Here is a 27,025-nt window from a genome sequence, read left to right on the forward strand (position 1 = left end):
AAGTAAAAACAAATACAAACGCTCAAAAGAGCTAAACAGAAAGCCACAACCGGCTGGCAAATAAAAATAGAAGCACTACATGTCTATCCTATTACATGACCGTCATCCAAACCGTTTGAAAATAACCCGAGCTACCATCTCCCATCAGGTAGACGCAGTAACCAAACGCTCCCTGGCCTCCGTCGGAGTGAGTAGCGACCACATACGGATCAACGCTGTGGCCTTGAAGATAACCTGCAAAAAGTGAATGTGTGTTGATTTGTTAAAAACTAAATCATTTCTGCAATTCCAGACTGCCCATAATAAAGCATAAACGCCAACACGAATGTGCCTCGCTGTATCGGACTCAACCCCATCAAGCCACGTTCCAAATAACATGTTGATGGAAGTAGGCGGATTTATATTAAAGGCAATATGAATCGACCGCCAAAGAATCTTAGCCAGTGGACAATCAAGAAAGAGGTGTTTGATAGTTTCGTTATGGTCACAAAAACTACATCTAGCAGAGCCCACCCAATTTCGTTTGGACAGATTATCCTTAGTCAGAATAACTTGTTTATGCATGAACCGCATAAACACTTTGATTCGTAAAGGTACCTTTACTTTCCAAACGTGCTTCCAGGAAGGAATGACGCTAGAGTTTATGACATCCAGATACATGGATTTCACCGAGAACACACCGTTCTTAGTTAGTTTCCAATACAACTGATCTGGCTGCTAAGACAGCTGGATATCCATCAAACGTCTTACAAGATGAAGCCAGGCATCCCAACGATTTCCAACTAGCGTCCTCCAAAAACTAATATTGAGGGGAGTGGATTGTAGAACTGTTGCAACGTAAGCTTCTCTTCGTTGAACAACGTTGTACAGAGTAGGATATTGAAGTGCAAGGGGAGTCTCCCCAAGCCACGTATCCTCCCAGAACCTCGTATTAGCTCCCTTTCCGACTAAGAACCTTGTCCTATTGAAAAAGATTGGCTTGACTCTCATCAAGCCTTTCCAAAATGGTGAGTCAGTCGGTCTCACGGTCACCTGGGCCAAGGTTTTAGAATAAAGATACTTATTTCGCAAAATCTGAGCCCAAGTAGCCTCCGTCTCGGACGAAAGTTTAAACAACCACTTGCTAAGGAGACATCTGTTTTTGACTTCCAGATTTTCAATGCCTAGACCCCCTTGGTCCTTCGGCCTACAGATTATATCCTATTTAGCAAGACTATACTTTCGTTTAAGCTCATCACTCTGCCAAAAGAAACGAGATTGATAGAAGTCAAGCCTCTTCCTGACACCCATCGGGACCTCGAAAAAGGATAAGAGAAACATAGGCATACTGGTGAGGACCGGATTAATTAAAATTAATCGCCCTCCATATGACATTAGCTTCCCTTTCCAACAGCTCAACTTCTTCTTAAAACGATCCTCGATACATTTCCACTCTTTGTTAGTCAGCTTACGATGATGAATGGGTATACCTAAATACGTGAACGGTAACGTGCCCAATTCACATCCGTCATGAGCCCATCCAGCCAGCTTCTCCTGCTGCTCTTCTTGGCATGCATCTTGCTCCTTCCTATCCAGGCCCCCGCTGCTGACAAGCTCCAGAAAGGCCAGAACCTCACCGACTCCGACGGTGACGCACTCGTCTCGGCCAGCGGCTCCTTCACCCTGGGGTTCTTCTCGCCCGGGGTGTCCACTAAAAGGTACCTCGGCATTTGGTTCTCGGTGTCCAATGAGACTGTGTACTGGGTGGCCAACCGCGACCAGCCTCTGGTCGACAAGTCCGGCATGCTGGTGTTCAATGACGCGGCCACCCTTGTCCTGCTGGACAGTGCTCGCCGCACAGTCTGGTCTTCAGACTTCACCGGCGGCACTTCCGCCTCGGGGGCTCAGCTTCTCGATACTGGCAACCTGGTCGTGTGCAACGACAGCAGTGTCGCCTACCTGTGGCAGTCCTTCGACTACCCTCAGACACCTTGTTGCCTGGCATGAAGCTGGGCAAGAATTTCTGGACTGGAACAGAGTGACAGCTCACATCTTGGCGATCCGCCGACGACCCGTCTCCGGGGGAATACCGCCGCACGCTGGAAACCAAGGGGTTACCGGAGCTCGTCCTTGTGGCGTGGCAACGTCAAGATGCCATATAACGGGCTTTACTTCAACGGCGTCCCAGAGGCATCGACGTACATGAACATGTACCCGCTGCATGTGACGGGCCTGACGGCCAGGCCGACGGAGATAACATATGAGTACACCGCCGAGCCTGGCGCACCGTTGACTCGCGTCGTTGTGAACCACACCGGCGTGGCGGAGCGGCTGGTGTGGAACACCGACACAGGGGCGTGGATCTCCTTCTTCAGCAGGGGGGCGAGGGACGTCACCTGCGATGCGTATGGCAAGTGCGGGGCGTTTGGCCTCTGCGACCCGGAGGCGGCATTGTCTGGGTTCTGCGGCTGTCTGCCAGGGTTCAGCCCCGTCTCGACACCGGCGTGGCAGATGAAGCAGCATGCGGGAGGGTGCCAGCGCGACGCGGTTCTGGAGTGTCGTGGTGGGAAGACGACGGACCGCTTCAAGGTGGTGCCTGGAGTGAAGCTTCCTGACACACAGAATGCGACGGTGGACATTGATGCCGCTACGCTGGAGGAGTGCAAGGCAAGGTGCTATGCCAACTGCTCGTGCTTGGCCTACGCCGCCGCCGATATCAGAGGCGGCGGCAATCGTAGTGGCTGCCTCTTGTGGACGGATGCCATCGGTGATCTTCGCCTCATTGACAGCAAGCAGGATCTCTATCTGAGGTTGTCCAAATCAGAATTTGGTATGTACAGATTATCCATCTATGCATTCTTGCCATCCATGTTTTTCTCTGTCTTCGAAGGAAATTGACCGGAAATTCAATTCTGAGCTATACACCCGCATGAACAGTAAAATCAAGGGAAATAGTGACATATTTAAAGAAAACAGAAATGTTTTAAGAAAGAACATGTTTAAGCACTATAATTTTTGTTTTTTTGCCGAGATCACCCCATACGTCCTTTTTTCACAAAGCAATGCATGCAGTTAGAAGACACACCAACACGCTTGTTGTATAAATTTTTTAGATTTTTTACTGGAAACATCTTAAATAAATGTAGGAAAAAGCTGCGTACAAAAAACTCAAAGTGGTCGGACCCTTCCGTGGACCCTGCGCAAGCGGGAGTTACGTGCACCGGGCTGCCATTTTTATTATTTTAATTTAATATTTCTTGATTTTACTGTTCATGTGGGTGTATATGAGCCCCCGAGCTTAGAAATACCACCTCGAAATTGAATTGAGTTACGGCGTGAGAAGAGATGACAGTAAAAAAATGCTTCATCAATGGAATTCATCATTTTGATAGAAGCAACATATTTTATGCTTTTCCAGTTTCTTTTGATAAGATAAGCTTATCAGTTGAGAATTTTAAGTTTCCATGTTTGATTTTTTTAATAATAGGTGGGCCATCTATATCGGTGTTTCCTACTTGGATTATCATAGTTGTATCTGTAGCCTTGATCATCATTCTGGTTCTCCTTGCTTTCTGGTTTTCCACCAGCATAGGACAAGTCATATTATGGCTAGGTAAAAGCTCAACTCTATATAAACACATTATTCTCTTTCGTGTTCCTTTCTTTTACTATTCCGAAGAAGCAAGGAAATGATCTCACAAGTATAATTAATTTCCAGAAGGACATGCAGTTTGCCTTTGTATTATAAGAAAGGCCACAGGAAATTTCTCTGGAGAAAATGTCATTGGCAGGGGCGGATTTAGCGACGTCTACATGGTAGGAACTGTTCTTGTCCATATGAAGTGGCTTTTGTTGTAGATTGTATACTTCGTATAACTTTCTTTTTTGCGGGATATACTTCATTATCTGCTGAATCTACATCGTAACATGTCACTGTATAATCACCAGGGGCGGCTATTCGGTAGAGAGTTTGCTGCGAAGAAGCTCAGACGGGATCGTCTTACTGATAAAGGCAAGGAAGATTTCAAAAGGGAAGTGAAAATGATGTCCACGCTCACGCATGTCAATCTTGCGAGGCTCCTCTACCAGTGCCGGGAAGGAAATGAGTGGATACTAGTCTATGAATACATGGAGAATAAAAGTTTGGATTGCTATATTTTTGGTACTCGTTGCAATGCATGCCATGTTAATCTGCCATTATATGTACAAATGTAATCCACGGCTATTTGTATATGCTTTTGGCCTCACACCTATTTGGAAATGCAGGAGAACAAAACGGGCTCGTCTCCTCGCTGAATTGGGCTCAAAGACGGGAAATAATTCATGGGATCGCCAAAGGTGTTGAATATCTTCATGGCAAGGGATTCATTCATAGGGATCTAAAACCTGGCAACATACTTCTGAGTGACACGTGAGAGTCTAAGATAGCAGATTTTACCACCGCGAAGCTGTTCATTGAAGAGGAGACAGATCCGACAGTAGTACTGACACCGTATGAATGATATTTCCAACTCTCTTATGTTTCATATTCACATTAGAAATGATTGTTCTTTTCCCTGTTTATCTATGTCCAGTAGACATAAATTAACTCCATGTTTTGTGTTAAATGAAGGGGATATGTTGCTCCAGAGTATTCGTCCGAAAAAGCCCTGACGTACAAGTGTGATGTATATAGCTTCGGAGTCGTCTTGCTGGAGATAATCAGTGGCAGAAGGAGAACAAGCATGCCAAAGTTCCTTCTTCATGTAAGTCTGGTCATGAGGGGGGGGAAATAACTCCCTGATGCGCCACTTACTATAAATGAGTAGTCTTTGTTCAGCTTGCTACAGAATGCACAAAACACATTCCAAACATAGTCATATACTCCCTCCGTTCCTAAATATAAGTCTTTGTAGAGATTTCACTATGAACCATATACGGATGTATGTAGATGCATTTTAAGTTTAGATTCATTCATTTTGCTTCGTATGTAGTCTATTTAGTGAAATCTCTACAAAGACTTATATTTAGGAACAGAGAGAGTACTATATAGAAGAGCATTACTCCATACAACTGAGAATATTTTTTGCAGGCCTGGGAATCATGGAGTCGATGTGGGCACGAGGAGCTCCTTGATCGGAAACTGGCTGATCCTGAAGGTGAGCTCTTGGCAGGGCTAGCCAGATGCATCCAGATTGGCCTTCTCTGCGTGCAGCAATCGCCCGAGGACAGGCCTGCCATGTCTCAAGTTGTGGCAATGCTAACCAGCACCGACTCACAGCTCACTACTCCAAAGGAACCCACCGCCAACATGGGAGCTGGCCCTAGCTTACAACTAATCTCAGATGATACCCCTAGACCAAGCCGGACCGTCTGACCATCTCTTGCCCAGCATCTCCCGCAGCAATCACAGCGAGCTATCCGTGGCCATTTGGGGCAGAATTCTTTCAGTTTGAGCGCCTCATCCTTCCTTGTGGCTTCACCCTGTTTCACCGTGTTTCAGTCTATCAGCCTAAAACTTACTAGCAGTCTGGGACTTGCGGCCTGAAGTAGTTGTTTTCGTTTTTGTGCTACCAACTAGATATCGTGTTTGTTTTCCTGTCTGAATTCTTTTTGCGAACTACATACATAATTGATTGTTTTAGATGCTTTTATGGTGTGTTCTTTTTCCAATTTTATTTGATTGTGCAATTTTCTTCAGCAAAGTTAAGTATCCAAGTACTTCATACTAAATCCATCAACATTATTTCAAGTTAATACACCTAATAATCCATTGAATTATACTTACCCCATCCCAAAATAAGTGACACAAAGTTAGTACAAAGTTGAGTCACTTATTTTGAAACCGAGGGAGTACTATTTTACAAGAACCAGGAACGATCCAACTAAGGCCTTTTTTGCGGATGGCATAAAAAAAGGCCACGAGTGATCCACTAGAGTTCTTTGAACAGTTTCTCTAGCATTATCATTTTCTCTGCTTCTAGAACTGTGGACTGCTCAGTCTGACGGTGAGATGACATTGGCATCATTGGTTGTTGTGAATCTTGCATCTGTGTTGGTTGCATTGAAGACTGTTGTTGCTGAATGTTTGGTTGCATCGAAGACTGTTGTTGCTGAATGTTTGGTTGCATCGAGGACCCTGTTGACTGCATCAGAGACTGTTGCTGCTGAATGTTTTGCTGCATCAGAGACTGTTGCCGAAGTATGTTTTGCTGCATCAGAGCCTGTTGCTGAAGAATGTTTTGCTGCATCAGAGACTGTTGCTGAAGAATGTTTGGTTGCATCTGTGTTGATCACATCTGAGACGGTTGCCACTGAAATAGTTGTTGCACCTGGGCTTCCCTACATGCTAAAATCCGTGCCATCTGTGTCGAAGACATCATAGACCGTTGATGCTGAATGTTTGCTTGCATCTGTGTTGACTGTGTCAGAGGCCGTTGTTGTTGCTGTTGCATCATCAGGTGATGTTGCTGTGGATTGTTTGGTTGCATCTGTGCTGTATGTATCAAATGTGGCTGTAGTTTCTGTACTTTCTGTACTTGATGTGACGGTGTTAGAGACCATTGCTGTAGTTTTTGTACTTGATGTGGCTGTTGTGTGAGAAGCTGTTGTTGAGGCACGTACACTTTAAGCATCCGCATTTTAATAATTCGCTTCTCGTATTGACAAACTTCGTTCCTCAAAGCAGGTTCAAGTTGAATGCTATTCTTGCTCATTTGCAGGACTTGCAGTATGTGCTCAAGCATAATTTTGAAGTTCCTCATCCAATCATACTGCTCTAATGGCTCTTGACGGGGTATGATATTGTCAACAACGTTCAAATTCCCAGAGACATGACTGTACAGATCACTGAGTTCTGCAAAGTATTGGTCCTTCAAGCGCTTAATCTGTTGAAAAGAAAGGCCATGCAGACATTAATCTTTGGTACTAGAAGCTGTGTATATAGGGTTGATGTGTGGTCGAGTGCAAAAAGGAAGGAGAAGAAAAATCAACTGCAATCTTATCAACAAATTTAGCTTGGGCGACATATTTCAAGTAGCAACTACAAGACCTCGAGTACTATTAAAACCTCGAGTACTATTGTGAAGTGCAATCTTAAACTTGGTGAAAGAAAAAGATGACTGGTAACTAGCAAAACCGGGATGATAAAGATATCTCTCATGCTTTACCATTTCACAGGTATCCTCTTGCCAATCATCTGCACCATCTGCATGGCCAGTTTGGGCAATGAAGTCCAGAAACGCTGCATACACTGGTTTAAAAGCAAGCTTGTGAGTTGTCACATATACTAGTGCATCTGACATATGTCATCTCCCATAAACAATTAGTCTAAAAATAGTTAAAACCAGTTCTTCAAGGAAGAACTTTGCTTTCATAATAAACTAAGGTAAAATAATGGGAGTCCACACTCCAGAGCGGTGGGAGAAACTCAAGAACATAGAGGCAGGTCGCAGGAGGACACTGGGATCTAGCTAAAGAACAAAAAATAGAGTGGAGCTGCTATACAAGTAATTTCTATCTATCAAAAGATGACACGCAAGGATCTTGCACGACAATACAAGGACACCTATGGTGTATACAAGAAAAACAACGTGGGAAACTTGCGAGTACAAGAAACTTGTTGAGGGCCACTGTGTGTACGTACTAGCGGTGGCAGCCCAGTTTTGCTGGTGCCATTGAGAGTTAGCACCGCCCATGGTCCTCCTCTCGATGACTTGATCTGCCTCTTAACCATTGTATATGTAGAGAAGAGAAGAGGGCGATGATTACAGAGTGAGTGGTTGAGGTCTCCGCCTGACGTGATTATCAATTACAGGTTGGACAAAAACATACGCCGACTAGCTAGAAGCCCTTTTCTCAGCGCTCGCTCGCCAAGAGTGCCGGCGACGGCCGGCTAGCTTCTGCCATCGCCCCACTGGTCGTTGTGGTGCCGCGTCATTATTATCGGACGACGACCTCCGCCCCAATAATTCTACACCTACCAACGCCATACGCAAAGCTACTTAACCTTTTAATCTAATCTAAACATCCCCCCGATCGATTTTCGGGGGGATGGGCCCCTCCTTCCCTAAACACCAATCATAATTCTCCACCTTGGTTTCTCTACTATCTAAAAGAAACGGAGTGTTCCCTCTCCCCTATTACATCAATTGTTTCGTCGACACACCCAACCCCAGACTTTCCCTTGACGCAACATCTCGTCCCTCCCGATTCGCTTATATATTCGCTCGTGTAATTCCAACTCAGCTCCCGATTCCCTTGCTCCCGTAATTCTTGTTTTGTTTCCTGTTTTTTCGTGTTGGTAAACCCGCCTAGCCCGATCTTCCACCCCCGCTCGATCTGATCTAGAGGGGTTGCCTCACATCCCGTCCTTTCTCTTGCTCCGCCCATGGAATATGCTAAGCGGGAGAATGAGCAACAACAGCGAGCAGACCAGCCGCGGTGCTCACCCTGCAGGTACGTAGAATCGATGAAATCCCACGCACGCACCCCCGCACACGATCTCATCCAATCCCACCACCGATCCGCTTCTCCCGGCTGCCATCACGCGGCCTTTCCCATCCCCACATTCACCCGTTGGTGATGCCGCGACCGGCGAGGCGATATGCCTCCACTCGCTCTAGGTTTTTTTATTGAGGAAGTCATATCCTGAAGCCGGGAAGATTTCATCCTTCCATGCTTATGCCCTACGCGGTATCCTGCTGCATGCCAGTTGTGTGCGCAGGTACAATTCTTCAGCATGCAACCTGTTCAATAGAATGTTTACCATGCCTTTGGTAGAAGATAGACTGTACTACCGTCTTTATTTGTCCCTCGCTTGGTTAGTCTTTTGATCTACTGGTCTTTTACCGAAAAAGGCTTTCACCCTGCTTTATATATAAAGCAAAGATCCACAGTGCCCGGTACAACCGCACTCACCCACCACCACACACACCCAAGGCAGGATACATAGGCGCTGAGCGCAGCAACACACACCCTAGCACTACAAGAGCCGCCGGGGGCTTCATCCGAAGAAGTGACACCGCATATGACGAACCGTGGGCTCCAAGGCGGTGCCTTCAGGAAGGATACGACACCGGAGCGTCGCCACCGCCCGATCCGAGGATCAGAGTTTCCCCTGGAGCACCACGACGGGCAGTGATAGCCGCGACGACGCCTTCAAGAAGGGAGCGATCTTCGCCGTCGCCAGTCCGTCCGAAGATAGAGTAGGTTTTCACCCCGGCCAACATTCACCGCCACCGAACGCCACACCCCGGCTACAACGCCGCCCACACGGCCGTGGCAGCCGGGCAACACCGAGGCACGAGCTCTGCCCATGAGCACCGCGCCGCCACCACCAGGGCCGCCGCCCCGGATTCCAAGACCATAACACCAAGTCCCTCGAGCCCCACCGCTACCCCCACCGCAGAGACGGGCGGAAAGGATCCGCCTTTCACACCCCTAGCCGGTCCCAACGCCGAGACCCAGTAGGCCAGCCACAACAAGCCTCCATCGAGCCATCCTGCTACACCGGGCGCAAGACGAGCGCAGCCTTGCCGCCGGGCGCGAGACAGGCCGGTCCTGCTGCCAGGCGCGAGACGAGCTCAGTCCTGCTGCCGGGCGCGAGACGGGTCGGTCCTGCTGCCGGGCGCGAGACTAGCTCGGTCCTACGGCACCGGGTGCGAGACGGATGATGGACCATCGCCGGGAGAAGGCCAGCCCTCCAGAGAGAGAAGCGAACGGACACCGATGAGAGGGGTCGAAGGCCGAACAGGCAGCCTACAGACGGGCCGACGCCAGGAAATCTCGCCGCCGCCGCAATCAACCTGACACCACCACAGCAGTCGCCGGGCACGCACCCCCGCAGCCACAGCCACTGCGCCGCCACCCCGACCAGCAGAGGGGGCCTCGGTCAGGGCCGCCGCTCGCAGCCCTAGCCTTCGCGGCCCGCGCCGCCGGGAGGTCAGATCCGAAAGAGCCGCCGCGACCGTCGTCTCCAACCTCCGGCCCGCCACCACCACAACCACGCTGCTGAGACCTCCTCGAGACGCACGAAGCCCCAGCCGACCGCAGCCCAAGCCAGCCGGAGCCCGCGGCACCGAGGCGCGGCAGGATCCATCACGAGATGCAGCCAACCGCCCCCACAGTCCGCACCACCACCACCGCCCCTACCCCAACAAGCAGCCGGGAGGAGAAGGCCGTGGGCCAAGCTGACCGCAGCCCCGGCCAGCCGACGGGCCGCCGGTGCCAGACCCGGACAGATCTGGGCACATGCGACCCCCGCGCCACCGCCCGAAGGACGCCGCCCCGCAGCCACCGCGCGTTGACGGAGCCTCTAAATGCCGCCACCCACCGCCAGGCAGAAGGCCGGCCGCTCCGCAAGCCCGCCACGGCAGCCCGACGCCCCCGTGCGCCGTTCGGACCCGCGTCCAGAGCCGCACGCGCCGGGAGGGAAGAGTGCCCACGGGCCGAGCTTTGCTCGGCGGCGCCTCACGGCGGCGGGGGAGGGAGGACGGGAGGGGAGGGCCTGAGGCAGGGCTAGGGTTTGCCCCCGGAGTCGCTCGCGGGAGGCTTTTATGAGGCTTGGCTTTTTGAAATAGAAAATTTGGCTTATATTCTGACTGTTGTTGTATGTTTTATGGCAGACAGAAGCTAACCTTTTTTCCAGCTCGTGCACTAAGAGAGGCTTTTGATGTAGCAATTGTAACATATCGAACCTAATGAATTTCTTTTTAACTATTTTTGTGCAGTTTCACCTCTTACACGCTCTGGTGATTTCTTAGATGTCTGCAAGTGACAATAACATGTCATGATGGTTGTCTTATTGCCCTCTGTAGGCCTTTAAAAAACATGTCGTGTGATTGATCTGTTCCCCACTGGTATATTCAAAGTTCTAGGTCTATACATGTATATTGATTAGAAAGATCTTGCAAGTCTGGAAGCAAAAACGAGGTATAAACTAGACATAAGTTTTTAGGTTAATTCCGTAATGCAATTTCAACTTCTTGTGGACTTTAAAAAATAATTGTTTTGTTTGCCAGCAGTATGTTCGTCCAGCTGAAGGGATGCTCTTTAGTGGAAAATTCTGAAACCTTATTCAGCTTTGATGTATAGATGGCATAGTTTATTAATAATCTCTATGAACACTTGTACAAACGGTGACAAAAAAGTTTTTTATAACCATGGAATCATGACATAGAATGTATTATTCACGTGTATACATTCAATGTGGATTATAACATGATGTACCCTGTCAGGAACTTTCCTTCTCGGAGACTACTTCCGTTTCATATTCATGCACAAGCTTCTCTGGGGATATTGAAATTTTTGCTTGTACTGTCTTTTTTTGGAGTCATTGAAATATCCCCTTGCACGGAAGATTTCTACCGAAGTTTTGCCAAGATAATCAAACTTATTGTACTAAAATTTACCATGTTACTGTTGTATTATAATTTACTGAAATTTGGTATTCTTGTACTAAAATTTGCCTTTTTTTTTACTCTGGTACTAACATTTAACTAATTTTGTGGGAAGGAAGAGCTCAAGGCCTGAGCAAAAGGTACAAGGAGAAAGGAGCGCTCAAGAGAAGTTAACTCAAAATCCAAGATGCGATCTTCACATAGCTCACAAATCTTAAGCAGTGAACACGTACTACTTGATTCGTGATGGCATTGGACCAGACGACACACAACATCCAGTTCTATGATAACTATATAAGTAGAGTGTACTTGATTCCTATGTTGTTCCTCTTTAACTTGTTCGTTGAACTGGTTTGGTTTAAATTATATATGATAAAATTTAGTTCTAATTTTATTTTGATAGTGTGCTTTTTAAAAATTCAGTCATTAGTTTTCACAACAGTTGCTTGGATTTGAGAGGAGAAAGTAGAGGGTGGAAGAAGACAATAGTGATTTTGCGGTACCAAAATAGTTGGCTTTGATTTACTTTGTATTAAATATGTTATATCTTATAGCATGTGCATCCTATCAAAAATACATATTTCACACAATTCATGTTGAACCACCAGAATACTTATGTCCCCGTTGCAACGCACGGACAATTTCCTAGTTTACATAAACATTCGTAACTAATCTACATAAGTCTAGCATTGCCCACCTCCGCCCTTATCACTTTTTTATGCCTTATTTACTGTGCCCCAGGACCCGTATGGAACAACGGCGCCTTGATGGGCAGAAATGACCGGCACTACTTTTTATTTTTCCGGTGAAGTTTAGTTTTTTTAGATGAAAAACTAACTATTGCACATCTAAGATGACATCATCCTTTTCATATCCCTTTCCTCATTTTCCTGGCCGTTTTTAATTGTTGGGCATGTAAAAAGGTAGATTTCTCTTAAAAAATGAAAAAAACGTAATACTACTCAATTCGGTAAAAAATAATTGAAGTTCTAAATTTGTCATAAGTCAACTTGCTTTAATTTGATCAACTCCATACAAAATGTGCTAATTAAGATCTACAACACCGAATACATATAATATGAAAATATACCACATAAAGAATCTCCTAGGACTAACTTGGCGTTTTAGATGTTAATATATTTTTTCTATAGATATGGTCAAACTCAAACAAATTTGACTTAGAACAAACACATACCTTCAATTTTTTTGAAACTGATGTAGTAGGTGAAAAGAGAAGAGGGTACGTGTACACTTGCTTTGCCACAACATTTTTTTTTCTCTTCAGCTTTCCTAACAGCGCACCATGTCACCAACATGTGTTCACTCTAACAAAAAAATTCACACATGTGCGTGCGCACAAGCCAAATAACGTATGCATAAATGACTCTTTCACTAATTTTGTGTATTTCACGTTCAGAAAGAAGGGAAAAGCAAAAATATGGTCATGCATTGCATAAAGAAAACTATTTAATAGTATTTATATAATTGTTCATGCAATTTTTAAAAAGTTTCCTCGCAATTTTTTTAAAAGTATTGGCATTTTTCCAAAGAGAAGTGTTGACATATTTCTACAATACAAGATGAACAATTTGAAAGATGCATGATGAACATTTTTAACATTTTCAATATACACAGATTTTTTCTTCTAAAATGCAAGATAAACCATTTAAAAGTGCATGGCAAACTTGTTTTGGTGGATTTAAAAAATGATGAACATTTTAAAAATAAAAGATTAAAAAAATACATGATGAACATTTTATAAAAAAATACATGATGAACGTGTGTCCTACCGCACTGAAGGTGAACATGGAATACTAACCAGCGCCCAGGCGCGTGAGATAGCGTCTACCGCAGTTGGGTCAAAACCCAACAGAGAAAGGGAACTTAATGTTGGACCGCAGGTTACTTAAAGAAAAAATCAGGGGCATTTTTATAAAACATATGACGGCGGACGGGCAGAAACGCTCCGGACTTTATTAGTACGTATAGATATGGCGGTGGACGCTCTTGCTAACATTGTAGACAAGGCCAAGGCCGTGGGCCATATCCACGGTGTGGTCCTGTACCTTGTGGGAGGGGGTGGGGTCTCCCTCCTACAATGCGCTGATGACACCATTATTATGGTGGAAGGCTCCACGGCCGACTTTTCTAATCTGAAATTCCTCCTCTGCTTCCAACGGATGTCGAGTCTCACGATCAACTTCGACAAGAGCAAAGTGATGGTTATGGGCTATTTCCCTGCCGATCGCCAGAGCATTGTCGTCCGACTTGATTGCCAGCTAGGATCTGTCCTCATGTCCTACCTGGGGATTCCCATTAGTGACTCGCGGCTTTCCATGGTGGATTTACGACTGTCGGCGACCAAGCTCCAACACTGCCATGGCAGGGTAGATGGTTGTCCAAGGCGGCTCATACGGTGCTCATCAACTCCTCACTTTCCACCCTGCTCATGTACATCAAGAGCTTCTACAGCCTCCATGATACCCTGATCCATCACGAGATCACCAAGTATCAAGCGAGAATCTTCTGGGATGGGGAGGGAGGCGAACAGAAATACCATATGGTGCGCTGGCCCGATATCTGCAAACCTCGTGACCAGGGGCTTAGTATCATGCCATCCAAACACATGAATATTTCCCTGCTGACTCGATGGTTGTGGCGGATTGTGAATGGGGAGGGTGGCCTTTGGCTTGACATCTTTCAGAACAAATATCTCTGGGCCAACCACTCGCCTCCTGTCCGCGGTCGGGCGGCTCTCAGTTTTGGTTGTCCATCATACAAATGCCCGCTTCTCAGAATTGGGACTTCCATCTCGGCGGGGTCCGGCGCTTCTACCCTCTTTTAGTTCGACAGGTGGGTTGGAGACCGCCCCTTTGTCGCCCGGTTCCCAGACTTATTCTCCATCGCGGTGGAGCCTAGGATCTCCGTCAAGGTGGCCCTTATTGATTTACGTCACCTCCGGAACATGTTGCATGGTAGGAACTCCTTGAGTGAATCGCTCTGCAGTCCACGGATTTGTACCAGTCGAGTAATCGCATATCCTGGCACCTGGAGGCCTCGGGTCAATTCTCCACCAAATCACTATACCAAGCCATTGTGGTTGCTCCTGACCCAGAGCCCTTTGTGGAAATCTGGGTGATCAGACAACCACTGAAGATTCGGATCTTTCTGTGGCAATGGATCTTGGGTTGGGTTCCTTTAGGGGTGCAGGTACTCAAGTGGAATGGCCCTGGCGATGGGATTTGCCCCTTGTGCAGGACAGAAGAGGATTGGAATCACATCTTCTTCACGTGCGTGTCTGTGCAATTCTTTTATAGTTGCTTCCAGGAGGTGGTTGGTGGACATAGGTGCAACAACAACTTCCCCGACGTCTTCAGGTGGTTGGGTATTGGGGTGCTTGCTTGGAAGCTTTGGAGGTTCTTAATAAAGTTGTGATCCAGCCAGTGGCTCTTCAACGTGCTACTGACACGGTTTTCAAAATGTGTGGTTACTTGCAGTTTTGGCGGCCGTTTAGCCGCCCTCAGGACCGAGACGCCATCGACATCCCCGTCGCAGATCTTCGAGTGATGGCCTTCCGCCTGCCGCCGCCGCTCCTTCCACCTTCGCTTGAGCCGGATTAGCACTTCGTGGCCGATGCTACCTTGTTTTCTTTTATTCAAGGCTTGTTGAGCTATGCCCTCAACAAAATCCTCGTGGACCTTATGTGTGTGGTACCTTTGCGTGTGTGTGTGTGGTGTAAACTTTTGTTGGACCTTGTGGCCTTGGTGATTTGTTTTATATATAAAGCGAGGCGAAAGCCATTTTGGGCAAGAGAAGTTTAGATCGAAAGGATATAGACACATGAACACACACAGACAAAGACTAGGTCCATGTGGATCCACCGAAGACAAACACTAACCGAATCCCGCTAGATCTGCCGGAGACAAACCTTCACACGCCCTCCGATGACGCTAGAAGCACCACCGGGGCGGTGGCTAGGCGGGGAGAAGCTTATTTCATCATGGGAGAGCCGCTGCGGCCTTATCTATCTGAGTAGGACATAAACCCTAAGAAATCTCAAAAAGTATCAAAAAATGAAACCCTCCCACTGGCAAGGGCCGCTATCTACCACACCTTCATGGCCCTAAGACCACATGAGACGAGGTAGACCGGTGCCAGCGCCGACGGGAGACAGAAGGAACCCTAGCGCGGCTAGGTAAGGGTGTTGTTTTTTAATTCACTTCGGTTCGAGCGGTTTCGACTTTACGTAGCAGCATGTTGGAAAACGCAGTTGCGGAAAAATGTCAGCTACGTTTCAGAAAACGCTGCAATCGAAAACCGTGATATTTTCTTCGAACCAAACACATCGATAATATTTGGGGGTTGTTTTGTATGTCACCTCCATACCTCTTATCAAATCTTGTCTCCGCGTTTTGGATACAAGAGCAAACTGAACATTGCAAAGTGAACCGTTATGCAGTCCAGTGCATACCAATTAGGACAGTAGATAATGTGTGGGCAAGTAACATGATGCAGTAATTTTCATGGATACCCCCCCCCCCCCCCCCCCCCTCCAAAGATAAAAACAATTAGTAAATTGAGATGGAAAAAAAGCACAAGGCACACTATGTCAGTGTGGACAGCTAGCTGCAGACATGCGCATTATGGAGGCGCGCATGTAATGTCCAACGCATCATTTAACCATTTCAATTTATAATAGCTAACCACATCTGCCATGTGGTTGATACCCTGGCCAGAAGAGCTGTTAATAAACTAGCCGAGGTTAATCTAGCTAAGCGGTGTGGTACTAATAACGAAAAAACTACGCACCGCGGCTCGAGCCGGAAACTACTACACGCCTCCGCAGTTGGGCCACATCACTGTTGTCTTTCGAGCGTCCAGCTTAGCGTTCCGCACTGAGCCAGGCCAGGCCCAGCAGCGGGACAGTCAAGAAAAAAACGGACACACTGCGCTTTATTTTAAGGATATGGGCTGGAATCGGTCTACCGAAGCCCATTCTGCCGCTCAGCCCGCTTCTTCCCCGACTCCGTCCTCTCCGCTCGCACAGTCACACGCACGCACGCACACACGGCCAACCCCGCAGGATCGACACACCCCATCACTGTCCACTCGCCGGCGGTGGTCAGCAGACATGAACTTACAAGTGTGATGTACTCCCTTTGTCCTAAAATTTTTGTCTTAAATTTGTCTGAATACAGATGTATCTAATTATGTTTTAGTGTTAGATACATCCGTATCTAGACAAATCTAGGACAAAAATTTTGGGACGGAGGAAGTATATAGCTTCGGAGTCCTGCTGGAGATAGTCACCGGCAAAAGGAGAACAAGCATGCCAACGTTCCTTCTTCACGTAAGTCTGCTCATGATAAAACGTACTCCTGCTTGATGCGTCCTCTAGTTTCTTCCCACTGAAACGGGTGTAAACTAACAATGAACGGGTAATCTTTGTTCAGCTTGCTACACAACCCTAACACACGTTCCAAACATAGCCATATCAAACAAAGATGAGCGGTACTCCGTGCGTGTAACTAAGCATATTTTTGCAGGCCTGGGAATTGTGGAATCGACGTGATATTGAGGAGCTTCTTGATCAAGAAGTGGGCGAACCTGGTAAGCTCTTGTCAGCACTAGCCAGGTGCATCCAGATTGGCCTTCTTTGCGTGCAGCAATCACCCGAGGAGGGCAGGCCTGCCATGTCTGAAGTTGTGAAAATGCTAACTGGCACGGACTCACACTCACAGCTCCATATGCCAAGTAGGCCCACAGCCAACAGTGGAGCTCGCCCCAGCATACAATTAACCCCCGGGCCAAGCTGGGCCCTCTGACCATCTCTTGCTGAGCGTCTCCTGCAGCAATTAAGGACAGTATAACCGCACCTAAAGCGAGCCCTCACAGCGATTTGGATTTTCGGTCATCCGTTTTATTGATCTGGCCGTTTACGTCTGTCGGATGCGTGTGGGCGCTGCTTGCCTGCTTGTCCTTGGGGCAGCTACTCCCGTGACTTTTTTGGGCTCCTCTCGTTGATTGGGCCAGTAAGCGAGCGGCCAAGCCAAGCGGCCCATCGGCTAGAGAGCAACTCCCTTCGCTCCGTACCCTGCCGACTGCCTTCCACACCGCAACCCCTCCGTAATCTTATCGTGATGGCGGCGAGCCGGCAAGGAACAACACCCCAGCTTTCTCCCTTTGCATCGTTGTGGATCAGCACCGCAGCATCACGCACCATGAGCGCATCACCGTGCCAGTGTGTCATCGTTTTGTCGTTAAAGGTCCATCCACGAGGGATACAACCGCGTCCCGATCCCCGCCGCCGCGCGCCCGATCTCCTCTGCCTCCCGAATCCCAATCGCGCCCCGATCTTCTCCGCCTCCTGTATCCCGGTCGTGCCCCCGTCCCCGCCGTGGCGGCCGGATTCCTGACGTTGCGACTGGATCACGCCGCGTCCTGGCTATCCAGTGTCCCACCGTCAACACCTTCCTTCTCCAAGGATGGTGATGCCGCTCAAGACGGTGGTTGCGCTTCTGCTCTCTGGACGCATCATGGCGATTGATGTGACCAAAGGGCAGCACGAACAGGAAGCGAAAAGCCTCCTCCTGCAGCAGCGGAGGCGATTGGGATGGAGCCGCTGCCACCATTCCCCCGCCACTCTGATTTCCCGACAAATTCCTAAGTTCCTCCCCCCTCTCTCTCTCGGTTCTCACTTTCAGGTGGTGTGCTTGTACACCTAGATAATTTGAAGGACTAGCATCCCCTACTTGAGAAAGGGTGCCATGGCTGAATTAGTAGGACTGTAATATTTTGCTCCAATCGATCACTATGGTTCTTGATCCACTGGACGGCAGGAGAGCATAGATGATTGCTAGGTAATGAAAGGGATTGTGAGCGAAGGAGCAAGATCCTTACAACTCCCGTTTGGATGATCTTTCTCTGGTGCTTCCTATCTTCATGATCTTTCTGCCCTGCTGGGGAAATGGAAGTCTTTTTTTATTCTTTATTATTGAATCATGTACCATTTGTTTTCAAGATCAGATCCGATTATGGTTGTGTTTACTTCGATTGTTGCTTAGTGCTTCTTTTTGTGCAGTGTGTGATTTTTAGAGCTTCAAATGAATGGAGGTCGAAGGGTGCTTTAGGAAATTATTGTGGTGGTCACGGGGACATCAGGCCAAAGGTAACCGGGTGGAAATGCAATTTATTCGGCTGTATTATTATATCAAATGAAATCCTTATAAGGACCAGCAAAAATGATGGCACGACAGATAGACGATGGCTGGGTAAAAGGTAGGAATCACGATTAGATGACCTACTGCTTTTAAGCGGCGATGGTAGAATTTTTGGAGAAAAGACGATGGACTATGCACTTACCCTCATTTTAATTTGAATTATTCATGTCCATAGGTATTCTACTGATATGATAAGCTTCAGGTAGTGGAGTTCCAGGAACAATGAAGTGATATTCGTATGGGAAGTGTAGAGTCTGGATGCTAATATTCTCGTTCTGGTACTGGTTATTTGTAGTGCTACTCTTATTTAACTCATGTGACCATATTAATAACTTTCTGGTAAATCTGATAATTGTTTGACAATTTTGATAATTCTGGCTATGTATTGACCAGCAGTATGATTTACTTTGTCTGCCATTTTTTAGCTTATTCAACTTACATATGGAGATGAGCATAAGACTTTTTTCTTGTGGGTTGTATCAACTTTCACTTTGTGATTCTTTGTGTTCTTATCCAGTGTTCACCGTGTCCAATTGATAGTTGGAAGACATAGGTCAGGCGGCTTTTCGTGTTCGAAATTTACTCTATGGTCCCATTAACATGTTTGCAGGCTCTGGAGTATACAACTTATGTTTTTCCCTGCGGGATTGCTTCCTTTACTTGTGCAAGAGGCAGAGGTGCACTCCTCTACATGGGAGCATGTGTACTTCTTCGGGTCACAACAATTCATATGCAGACTAGCTGCAGGTTAGATTCTTATGGGAATTGCATATTTCTTTCAGTGCATCTGTATATAAATTGCACCATAGATTTTCACTTTTTCTCGGTAAGTTTATTGTATTTAAATCACCCTGACACGTTGAATTTGTGTACAATTGTTGGCTTATATGAACCATTTCAATCTGCACAACATTTTTTCCCTGGGGGTCTGCTCAACATACAAAGGATGATGATTACCAGACCTCTTATTTTATCATGCATCTTCTCTCAAATATAATGTCGTGTTTTATCTGTTATATACTTCTTTTGTCAGTCTAATTCGCCTCTCTTATAGAATTACTTAGTGAATATTTGTTACTTTTTGTTAAAGAAGACTAGTGAAGCCAACAAGAATGCAGAAACACAATGTTGTCATGAGAGCGGGGCGCTCTCATGAGGTAATTTTGTTACATGCCTTTTCAACAGTATGCAAATATTAGTTTCACCAAGTGTGGATGTATTTTAACTTGTGTCCATTTTCAAGGGACATGGAGGGCCAGGGAGGTGCAAAGATCCATGGAGTTTTCTATTTTTCCAGTTGTATCTCCGTGGATCTGGAAGTATTTGTATTGATGGTTACAATTGATGAAAGGTGTCAAGTATTCTTGGTATGTATCATTGACAACAACAGTTATGTAATGAACTTTGTTAACACTGTCGAGTGAGCTATTTGTTTGTGGAAACCTGCAATCTTAGATGTTCTTAGATTTTTGGCTTCATAAATCTTACATCATTAATTAGATGTCCAACATAGACGCGGTCTATTTGACGCTGTCAATCGTACAAATCAAACCCAAGCTCCAACCAACTATTTGATTAGTGAAATATATATTTGTCACAATTTTAGCATTCTTTGTTACGATAATTTTGGAACTCCTGACCATTCTATTGTCAAAATTGACGGGCGCAGCAACGCGCGCCATTAAAGATCTAGTCACATCGTATGACTCGTGATCATTTGGTGCTGGATCCTTTCAGTTTGAGTGCCTCGTCCTTTCTTGCGGCTTCATCGTGAGAGTGCAAGCAAAATAAGTCTAAAATTTACTACTGTGCCAATCTAATCTGTGACTTGCGGTATTTTTTTTCGAAAAGGGGTGTTACCCCAGCCTCTGCATCAGATAGATGCATACGGCTCATATTATTAAAAATGAAATCTAGCAACAAGTCTCCAAGTCTCGAAGTGCGAAAAAAGACAAAGGCTCATAAGAGCTAAAACCCAAAGCCACAACCGGCTGGCAAATAAAATAGGAGCACTACAAGCCTATCCTATTACATGATCGCCATCCAAATCGGTTGAAAATATCCCGAGCTACCATCTCCCATCGGGTAGACGCAATAACCAAACGCTCCCTGGCCTCCGTCGGAGTGAGTAGCGACCACATACGGATGAACGCCGTGGCCCTGAAGATAACCTGCAAAAAGTGGATGTTCGTTGACCTGTTAAAAACTAAATCATTTCTGCAGTTCCAGACTGCCCAAAATAAAGCACAAACGCCAACACGAATGTGCCTCGCAGTATCGGAGTCAACCCATCAAGCCATGTTCCAAATATCATATTGATAGAGGTGGGCTGAATAATATTAAACGCAATATGAATCGACCGCCACAGAATCTTAGCCAACGGACAATCAAGAAAGAGGTGCTTGATATTTTCGTTATGGTCGCAAAAACTACACCTAGAAGAACCCACCCAGTTGCGTTTTGCCAGATTATCCTTAGTCAAAATGACATGTTTATGCACGAACCACATAAACACTTTGATTCGCAAGGGTACCTTTACTTTCCAAACATACATCGAGGAGGGGATGACGCTAGAGTTAATGACATCCAGATAAATGGATTCGACCGAGAACACACCGTTCTTAGTAATTTTCCAATACAGCTGATCTGGCTGTTGGGACAGTTGTACATCCATTAAACGTCTTACAAGATGAAGCCAGGCCTCCCAACGATTGCCAACTAGCGTCCTCCGAAAACTAATATTAAGGAGACTGGATTGCAACACAGTTGCAACCTAGGCTTCTCTACGTCGAACAATGTTATACAAAGTAGGATATTGAAGTGCTAGTGGGGTCTCCCCAAGCCACGTATCCTCCCAGAACCTCGTAGTAGTTCCATTCTGGACTATGAATCTTGTCTTGTTGAAAAAGAGTTGTTTAACTCTCATCAAACCTTTCCAGAAAGGTGAGTCGGAAGGCCTCACATTCACCTGGGCCAGGGTTTTAGCATGAAGACACTTATTACGCAGAATCTGTGCCCAAGTAGCCTCCGTCTCAGACGAAAGTTTAAATAGCCACTTGCTAAGGAGACATATGTTTTTGACTTCCAGATTTTCTATACCTAGACCCCCTTGGTCCTTCGGCCTACAGATTATATCCCAGTTAGCAAGCCTATACTTTCGTTTAAGCTCATCACTCTGCCAAAAGAATCGAGATCGATAGAAGTCTAACATTTTTCCTGACACCCACCGGAACCTGGAAAAAGGATAGGAGAAACATAGGCATACCGATAAGGACCGAATTAATCAAGATTAATCGTTCGCCGTATTACATGAGCTTTCCTTTCCAACAGCTCAGTTTCTTTTCAAAACGATCCTCGATGCATTTCCACTCTTTGTTAGTCAGCTTACGATGATGAATGGGTATACCTAAGTAAGTGAACGGTAAAGAGCCCAATTCACAACCGAACAACTGTTTATACGCCTCCTGGTCGTCATTAGCTCTTCCAAAGCAAAACAATTCGCTCTTGTGGAAGTTAATTTTGAGCCCGGACAATTGTTCAAATAAGCATAACAGAAGCTTCATGTTTCTTGCTTTCGCCAAGTCGTGCTCCATAAAGATGATAGTATCATCAGCATACTGAAGAATGGAAATCCCTCCGTCAACTAGATGTGGAACAAGGCCACCTACCTGCCCTACATCTTTAGCCCGTCCTATCAAAATAGTCAGCATATCAGCCACTATGTGGAATAAGATCGGTGACATAGGGTCTCCTTGCCTTAACCCTTTGTGTGTCTGGAAATAGTGTCCTATGTCGTCATTCACTTTAATCCCTACACTCCCTTTTTGTGTAAAGGAATCAATTTGGTTTCTCCAGGCCGGATCAAATCCTTTCATACGCAAAGCTTGTTGAAGGAAAGGCCATTTAACTTTATCATATGCTTTTTCAAAATCCATTTTAAAAACAACGCCATCTAGTTTTTTTGAGTGAATCTCATGGAGCGTTTCATGCAAGACAACAACCCCTTCAAGGATATTTCTATCAGGCATGAAAGCAGTCTGGGACGGATGAACTACAGAGTGCGCAATCTGTGTAAGTCTGTTCATCCCGACCTTGGTGAATATTCTGAAACTAACATTAAGCAGACATATAGGCCTGAACTGCTCAATGCGAGCAGCCTCTGTCTTCTTAGGGAGAAGGGTTATCGTTCCAAAATTCAACTTAAACAACTGAAGCTGTCCCTCAAAAAACACCTGAAACATAGGCATCAAGTCTCCCTTAATGAAATGCCAGCACTTTTTATAGAACTCCGCCGGAAATCCATCCTGTCCTGGAGCCTTATTATTTTCCATTTGTGCAATGGCCTCAAACACCTCTTTCTCCGTAAAAGGAGCAGTCAAGATGTCATTCTCGTCAGTCTGAAGTTGAGGGACATCCTCAACCCTAGACTCATCTAACAACACAAAATTCTCTTCCGGAGGACCAAACAACTGCTTATAATAATTGGTAATGTAGATTTTCAGATTTTCTTGACCAACTATCGTCCCTTCGTCTTGTTCTAGTTGGAAAATTCTCTTTTTATGATGCTTCCCATTAGCAATCAAATGAAAGAATTGAGTGTTATCCTCTCCTTGGACGATTTTGCGAACCTTAGCTCGCAACGCCCACTTCAATTCCCTTGCGGAGAAGCTTTTTAAGCTGCAACTCCGCCTCTATCTTAGTTTCCAACTCTCTGGAATCCAAGATAGAATTTTCCGCTTTAACTTCAAGGTTCTGAATAAGTAGAAGAAGTCTCTCCTACTCCACCTTATAAACCCCATGCGTATGTTTAGCCCATCCAAGAAGGAACCTTCGGAGATGACGGATCTTGCATTGCCATCGCTCAATAGGCGACCTTCCTCCTGAGTCTTTAGCCCACTCCCGTGCTAACAACTCGAGGAACCCTTCCCTTTCAAACCATGCAAGTTCAAAGGAGAAAATATTCTTGTTACCCAAATGTGTTTGAACACCCGAGTCGACTAGTAACGGTGTGTGGTCAGAGACACCTCGTGTCAACGCCTGCATAGTTACTAAGGGAAACTTCTGTTCCCATTCGACACTGGCAAGAACACGGTCAAGTTTCTCAAAAGTCGGAACCGGTAACGAATTAGCCCAAGTGAATTTCCTACCCGAGAGCTCTATCTCTCTGAGATCCAAGCTTTCGATGATGGTATTGAACATAAACGACCATCTGCCGTCAAAATTGTCATTGTTCTTTTGCTCTTTTCTTCGGATAATGTTGAAATCCCCCCCCCCCCACTAAGATAGGGAGCTGCTCGTTACCGCAGATGCGAACCAAATCAGCCAAAAAATCTTGCTTGAGCTCCAGTTGCACAGCTCCGTAAACCGCCACCAAAGCCCAATCAAACCCATCTGCCTTAGTTCTAACCCGAAACTTAACAGCAAACTCTCCCAAAACTACACTCCAAACTTCCAAAGTTTTGCACTTAACCCCGAGTAAGACCCCACCGGATCTTCCTCGAGGTGGGAGGCAATGCCAGTCAAAATCTACCCCCGGATAAAGTGTTAAGAAATTGCGAAGTGAAGTTGCCTCTTCCAGTCTCAGACAACGCAATAAAATCCAAATGATGTTCAATAGAAGCATCCGCTAGAAACCTTCTTTTAGCCAAGTCTCTAAGACCTCTGCTATTCCAGAAAATGCCTATCATAGTCCATCATAAAAAAATTTGGCGGTACGGATCTCAGCGCTTCTACGCGCAGCCGAGACTGGATAAACCTTCCGTTTCCAAGTCCGGTTAGGCTTAAAGTGACCTTCAGCTTGGTCACCACACTCGTTGTCTGCTTCAACCACCAAGGACTCATTAGCATGAAGAGATGCCTCAGGATTGGTAAACCCCTCCTCTTCCTCCGTCTCAGGTAACACAGGGTCAAGATCGGCACATAAGCCATCAAGAACCCTAACCCCAAGCGCATCGATCTCCGAATCGTTCATAGGTTTCACGGCAGCTATGTGACGAATCATTTCTACCGCTCGTTCAGCTTCCAAATCAAGAATGTCGTTAACCGACCTAGATATCTCCATATTATTATTACCAAGTGAAACTCCTATTTGATTTGCATTGTGAATAATTTCATCATTGGTAAAATGCAAAATGGAATTCGACTTATTAACAGACATACCAGTGGAGATCCCGACGTCGCGCAACTTGGCTGCCCTCTTGGCACACCTCAGCTGCATGTCATCAACGTCAGGCTGCTCCTGCAGCCTCCCGCTGATCCACCTCCCCTAAGAGGCAGGTTCCGGGATACCACCAAAGGCGATGACCTCCTCGCTTGAAGCCCTGCTCGGGGAAAGGCCTCCTGCCCGACCCCCAACAGCGGCGCCCCGGGCCAAAGCCACCGGGGCAGCAGCACAAACCGGCGACGACTCCGCGGCCTGTCCACGAAAGTGTTGGGGAACGTTGCAGAAAACAAAAATTTTCCTACTCGTTTCACCAAGATCATCTAGGAGTTCATCTAGCAACGAGTGATTAGATGCATCTACATACCTTTGTAGATCGCGAGCGGAAGCGTTCAAAAGAACGGTGATGATGTAGTCGTACTCGACGTGATCCAAATCACCGATGACCAGCGCCGAACGGACGGCACCTCCGCGTTCAACACACGTATGGAACAGCCACGTCTCCTCCTTCTTGATCCAGCAAGGGAGGGAGGAGAGGTTGAGGGAGATGGCACCAGCAGCAGCACGACGGCGTGGTGTTGATGGAGCTGCAGTACTCCGGCAGAGCTTCGCTAAGCACTATGGAGGTGGAGGAGGTGTTGGGGAGGGAGAAGGAGGCAACCAAAGGCCAAGGCGTTCAGGTATGAAGTCCCTCCTCTCCCCCACTATATATAGGGGTGCCAAGGGGGGGTGGCCGGCCCTAGGAGATCCAATCTCCTAGGGGGTGCGGCGGCCAAGGGGGGTTTCCCTCCCCCCCAAGGCACCTAGGAGGTGCCTTCCCCTCCTAGGACTCTTTCCCCCTTAAACCCTAGGCGCATGGGCCTATGTGGGGCTGGTGCCCTTGGCCCATTAGGCCAAGGCGCACCCCCTACAGCCCATGTGGCCCCCCGGGACAGGTGGACCCACCCGGTGGACCCCCGGGACCCTTCCGGTGGTCCCGGTACAATACCGATAACCCCGAAACTTGTCCCGATGCCCGAAACAGGACTTCCCATATATAAATCTTTATCTCCGGACCATTCCGGAACTCCTCGTGACGTCCGGGATCTCATCCGGGACTCCGAACAACATTCGGGTTACTGCATATACATATCCCTACAACCCTAGCGTAACCGAACCTTAAGTGTGTAGACCCTACGGGTTCGGGAGACAAGCAGACATGACCGAGACGACTCTCCGGTCAATAACCAACAGCGGGATCTGGATACCCATGTTGGCTCCCACATGCTCCACGATGATCTCATCGGATGAACCACGATGTCGAGGATTCTATCAACCCCGTACGCTGTTCCCTTTGTCTATCGATATGTTACTTGCCCGAGATTCGATCGTCGGTATCCCAATACCTCGTTCAATCTCGTTACCGGCAAGTCACTTTACTCGTACCGTAATGCATGATCCCGTGACCAGACACTTGGTCACTCTGAGCTCATTATGATGATGCATTACCGAGTGGGCCCAGTGATACCTCTCCGTCATACGGAGTGACAAATCCCAGTCTTGATCCATGTCACCCAACAGACACTTTCGGAGATACCCGTAGTCTACCTTTATAGTCACCCAGTTACGTTGTGACGTTTGGCATACCCAAAGCACTCCTACGGTATCCGGGAGTTACACGATCTCATGGTCTAAGGAAAAGATACTTGACATTAGAAAACTCTAGCAAACGAACTATACGATCTTGTGCTATGTTTAGGATTGGGTCTTGTCCATCACATCATTCTCCTAATGATGTGATCTCGTTATCAATGACATCCAGTGTCCATAGTCAGGAAACCATGACTATCTGTTGATCAACGAGCTAGTCAACTAGAGGCTCACTAGGGACATGTTGGTGTCTGTTATTCACACATGTATTACGATTTCCGGATAACACAATTATAGCATGAATAAAGACAATTATCATGAACAAGGAAATATAATAATAATGCTTTTATTATTGCCTCTAGGGCATATTTCCAACAGTCTCCCACTTGCACTAGAGTCAATAATCTAGTTACATTGTGACGAATCGAACACCCATGGAATTCTGGTGTTGATCATGTTTTGCTCTTGGGAGAGGTTTAGTCAACGGATCTGCTATATTCAGGTCCGTATGTACTTTACAAATCTCTATGTCTCCATCTTGAACATTTTCACGAATGGAGTTGAAGCGACGCTTGATGTGCCTTGTCTTCTTGTGAAACCTGGGCTCCTTGGCAAGTGCAATAGCTCCAGTGTTGTCACAGAAGAGCTTGATAGGCCCC

The 27,025-nt window shown here is 46.6% G+C and overlaps 1 protein-coding gene and 1 pseudogene across 1 annotated transcript; one reads left to right on the forward strand and one right to left on the reverse strand.

The window, feature by feature from the left end:
- Window positions 1-1,509: 1,509 nt before the first annotated feature.
- Window positions 1,510-5,465, forward strand: LOC123042563 (receptor-like serine/threonine-protein kinase SD1-8; annotated as a pseudogene).
- A 399-nt stretch (window positions 5,466-5,864) lies between these two features.
- LOC123042564 (mediator of RNA polymerase II transcription subunit 15a) lies at window positions 5,865-7,298 on the reverse strand. Its single transcript, XM_044464993.1, has 2 exons — window positions 7,128-7,298; window positions 5,865-6,845 (listed from the first exon to the last, which is right to left on the reverse strand). Exons 1-2 carry the CDS (start codon window positions 7,260-7,262, stop codon window positions 6,252-6,254), a joined length of 729 nt encoding a protein of 242 aa, XP_044320928.1. The 5' UTR covers window positions 7,263-7,298; the 3' UTR covers window positions 5,865-6,251.
- Window positions 7,299-27,025: the final 19,727 nt, after the last annotated feature.

Source organism: Triticum aestivum, chromosome 2B, assembly GCF_018294505.1.
Source record: "Triticum aestivum cultivar Chinese Spring chromosome 2B, IWGSC CS RefSeq v2.1, whole genome shotgun sequence".
NCBI lineage: Eukaryota > Viridiplantae > Streptophyta > Magnoliopsida > Poales > Poaceae > Triticum > Triticum aestivum.